Here is a 3500-nt window from a genome sequence, read left to right as displayed (position 1 = left end):
CGCCAGCAGCCGGCTGTATGGATGCTTCCCAAGGGAAGTTGGCACTGGTTCACGGGGCTGGGTTTGAGCATGGTGGCTACATCCTTCCAGCTCCCCCAGGAGCTCCCACCTCCCACTGTCTGGGGTTTAGGTGTCGCCACTTCCCGAAAAAAGGTAGAAGCTAAACCACTCGTGGACACTATGCTGCACCTTACTGCTTCCCACTTGGGGATGCAGCTAGGGAGGGTATTTGGGGGGAACTGCCCTGTTCCAGCAGTGGGGGGAAGGATTTGCACCGTGCTGGAGAGGCTCCCTGTCACACAGCAGACCTTTTCCCTCTGCACAAAGCCAATTGCAGCAGAGCATGGTCAGTGCAGGAGGCTAGGACAGCCTCTAGCAAAAAGCCCTCTACTTACCATCTTTAGGGTAATTTTAGGGTTTTTAGGTCATTTTAAGCCCTCCACCTACCCCACGTTTTAGGATCAGGGAGAGGCTACTGCACACAGCTGCAGAGGGCAGGACGCTGCAGGAGGGAAAGGCTGCCCACTCTGCTAGGCTCTGGCTCGTAGTGCCAGCCTCAATGGATGCCATGATAACGGCTGGAGACTGCGCAGGGCTGAAACACGGCACCTGTGAGCAGGACACACCGTCCTGATGCCCTTTTCCAGTTTTGGCGTGATGTCCTACCAGCTACCAGCATGCCGGACTCCTCGCTGGAATCCCTCGTTCTGCCACATCGCCTCCAACTATGCATTTGCTGGTGTTGGTGTATGCTAGATCAGTCAACAACCACCTGGGGTTGAACTTGGTATCAAGCTGGTTCTCTGGGGTGACAGCACAGCTGTGTGCCTTGGGATGTTCTGCGGAGATTCACTTGGCAAGGCAAGAAGAAGAACAGAGGAGTGGTCAGTGATCAGTCTAAGCTCTCTAGAAACATCGTCCCTTGTCAGGAGGAGGAAGACCTGGGCACCGGCCGGTCCTCCCTGAGAGCCTGCACCAGGGTGTTGCAGGATGAAGACAGTCACCGCACAACGCCCTGGTGGCAGCTCGTGCAGGGCCTTGGTAAGCCGGGCCAGGAGGAAGAGATGTGAGAGGGTTCCTCTGCCAGGTCCTTTCTTCGACAAGCAAAAGCCGCCACGGAGCTGGGGACAGCGAGCTGTGCCAGAGGAGCTCGAGGGACAACGTGGCACGAGCAGCTACGGGGCAGGGCGAGGAGGTCCGGGCTCTCCTCCTAGACGGCAGCATCCGAGACCCTCCCGTTGAAGGATGTCTTTGGCTGGAGGCCGTTGTTCTGAGCATGCGTCTCTGGCTTGGGCTGGGTCATCTGCTGCAAGCGCTGTCCGGGAATGAAGGGGGAGAGCGTGTCAGCTGGGGGGTGCCAGGGGCGGCCACGGTGGGGCAGCCGGGGCACGGTGGCAGCTGAGGGTTGGGAGCCCTCGCCCCAAGCCTCAGAGGTGGCCCTAGTTCCAGGGCGAGGGGACGGCGCATGCGGCAGGAGTTACTCCTCCAGCGCCATTCAGCAAGCCACCGAAAGCCTCGGCAACTCCCCTTTGCTTTGCTGCTGCACGCACCACAGCAGCTCCTCCTTGTACCTGAAACACAGGGATCGCCCTTACAGCCCCAGGCAAACTGTTACCAGGCAATACCAGCTGCAAGCAGGACCAAGAGCCGCAGTGTCACAGGCTTCAGGGCAGATCCTTTTCCCCAGTTTCCATAATTTTTCAGCTAGGGTTGTTTATAAAGCATTACTAACCAGCCTCAACAGGCTGACAAGGTTACGGGCTGTGCCGCTGGTGCAGATCGGACCGGTCTGCCCGCGCAAACCTTGGCACCAGCAGCAATTCCTGTCACCCCGAGCCGATCAAATGAAAATTGCAGAGGCAGGTAAAGCGAAGCAAGAACCCAGGGAAATATGGAGGGGCAAGTCATTCCTGGAGGCGTGGGGACTGAGCCTCGGGAGTGATGAAGGAGAATGAATTGCTTTTGCCTGTCAGGGAGGGACTAATGCCGGCAGCTGCAGAAGAGAAGGCAGAGGAGGATGGAGCCTGGCCTGAGCAGACATCACAAAGTCGGGAAGAAGCTCTTCCCAGCAAAGGGAAACAAGCTCCTGCTCTCCAATACCACTGAAGCGGCTGTTGCTGGGTGAAGTCCCTGAAATGTTCACTGAGCTGCTTCTGCCATTCATGGGTCTTTTTTTCCCCCTCACATTCATGCTCGGGAGGATCAAAATGACTTGTAATCTTTCCTGTCTGTCAAAAGCACTTTATTCAGCTTCAGCATCTAATTTCCCTCTGGCTCCAGCTCTATTACAAACTAATCCAGGATCTGTGCATGTAAGAGGCCAAAAATTCTCCCTGTCTCTCCGATACAGGCACACCAAAGCCTACTTTCTTCCTGCTGCCATCTGCTGCTGGCTCCCGGGTTCACGAGCAGTGGGGAGGAGGTCTGGGTCTCCTGATGTGTGGGGGTGCTGCTAGGAGGGGGAGCGGGACAGAGAGGGTCCACACCGGCCGCTCAGGCTGCCGACTGGCCCTGCTGGTTCCCACCAGGTGCTGAGGTGATGGGTGGAAACGCGCTCAGGAGCTGCCCCAGATGCCAGGACATGCTTCCACCATCCCTAGTGGAAACAGGATTGAGCCTAAGCAAAGGGTTGGACTCGTATCTCTGTTGGCCATCTTCCCTTTTCCCTCTTTTCCAGCTCATATTATGAAACATAGAACCATAGAATCATTTAGGTTGGCAAAGACCTTTAAGATCATCAAGTCCAACTGTTACCCTAACCCTGCCATTCCATGAGGGAAAAAGGAGCTCTCAAAACATCTGAGAAAGGACCTACTATTGGAATTGCCGCTGGCCTTCAACACAAAATGGCAAGAACCTAAACTCGACCTCAGATGAGAGACCAGAAGCTGAAAGCAGATCTGAGACACCAAACCCACCCAGTTCCCCCACCAGGCCCCATCTAAACGGAGAGCTGGGAGGAAGGAAAGTCAAATTCACCTGCAACTTGACCTCAGAGGTAGGGAGCCTGAAGATGACCTCAGTCCAGCAATTCCAGCCAAAACATTTCTGAATTAAACATTATTCAAAATACAGTATCCATGAAGTAAACTCATGGGATTTAGATAGCATCTGGTGTGAAATGGCATCTGGGCTGGGAAAGCCATAGATCAGCACCCCTGAGGTGGCTTCTTACACCTGTAGCTTGCAGCAGACAGCATTAAGACAGGGACTTTGTGCACAAGTGCTCTCAAGACTGAATGCCAACACTGTAAATAAAATCTTAACAGAATTACTAGGTATGATATACAGAGACTCATGATTCACTGCTACATAAAACCCTGCTCAAATTATTTAAAAAATGTTTGAAACATTGTGGGTCCTGCATAAAAGTCTGCATTACTTCCTAACCCCTCGTTCACCGGGTGCCCTTTACAAAGCACGTGACAAGCTACTGCTGTGCATGTTTGTCATTAGCAGGTCCTAGCCCTGAGATATTTCAAGCTTCATGCTTGGAGGCT

General features: G+C 54.0%; 1 protein-coding gene across 1 annotated transcript in view; it reads right to left on the bottom strand.

The window, feature by feature from the left end:
• Positions 1-1210: 1210 nt before the first annotated feature.
• LOC104129752 (sodium- and chloride-dependent GABA transporter 1) overlaps positions 1211-3500 on the bottom strand; it is a 34718-nt gene continuing 32428 nt past the window's right edge. Inside the window, exon 16 of the mRNA XM_009642716.2 lies at positions 1211-1315. Within this exon, the coding sequence (XP_009641011.2) occupies positions 1211-1315 (105 nt within the window). The remainder of the gene's footprint in view (positions 1316-3500) is intronic.

Source organism: Egretta garzetta, unplaced genomic scaffold, assembly GCF_000687185.1.
Source record: "Egretta garzetta isolate BGI_Z169 unplaced genomic scaffold, ASM68718v1 scaffold427, whole genome shotgun sequence".
Lineage (NCBI taxonomy): Eukaryota > Metazoa > Chordata > Aves > Pelecaniformes > Ardeidae > Egretta > Egretta garzetta.
The sequence above is the reverse complement of the archived record's forward strand: the minus strand, read 5'-3'. Positions and strand labels throughout refer to the sequence as shown.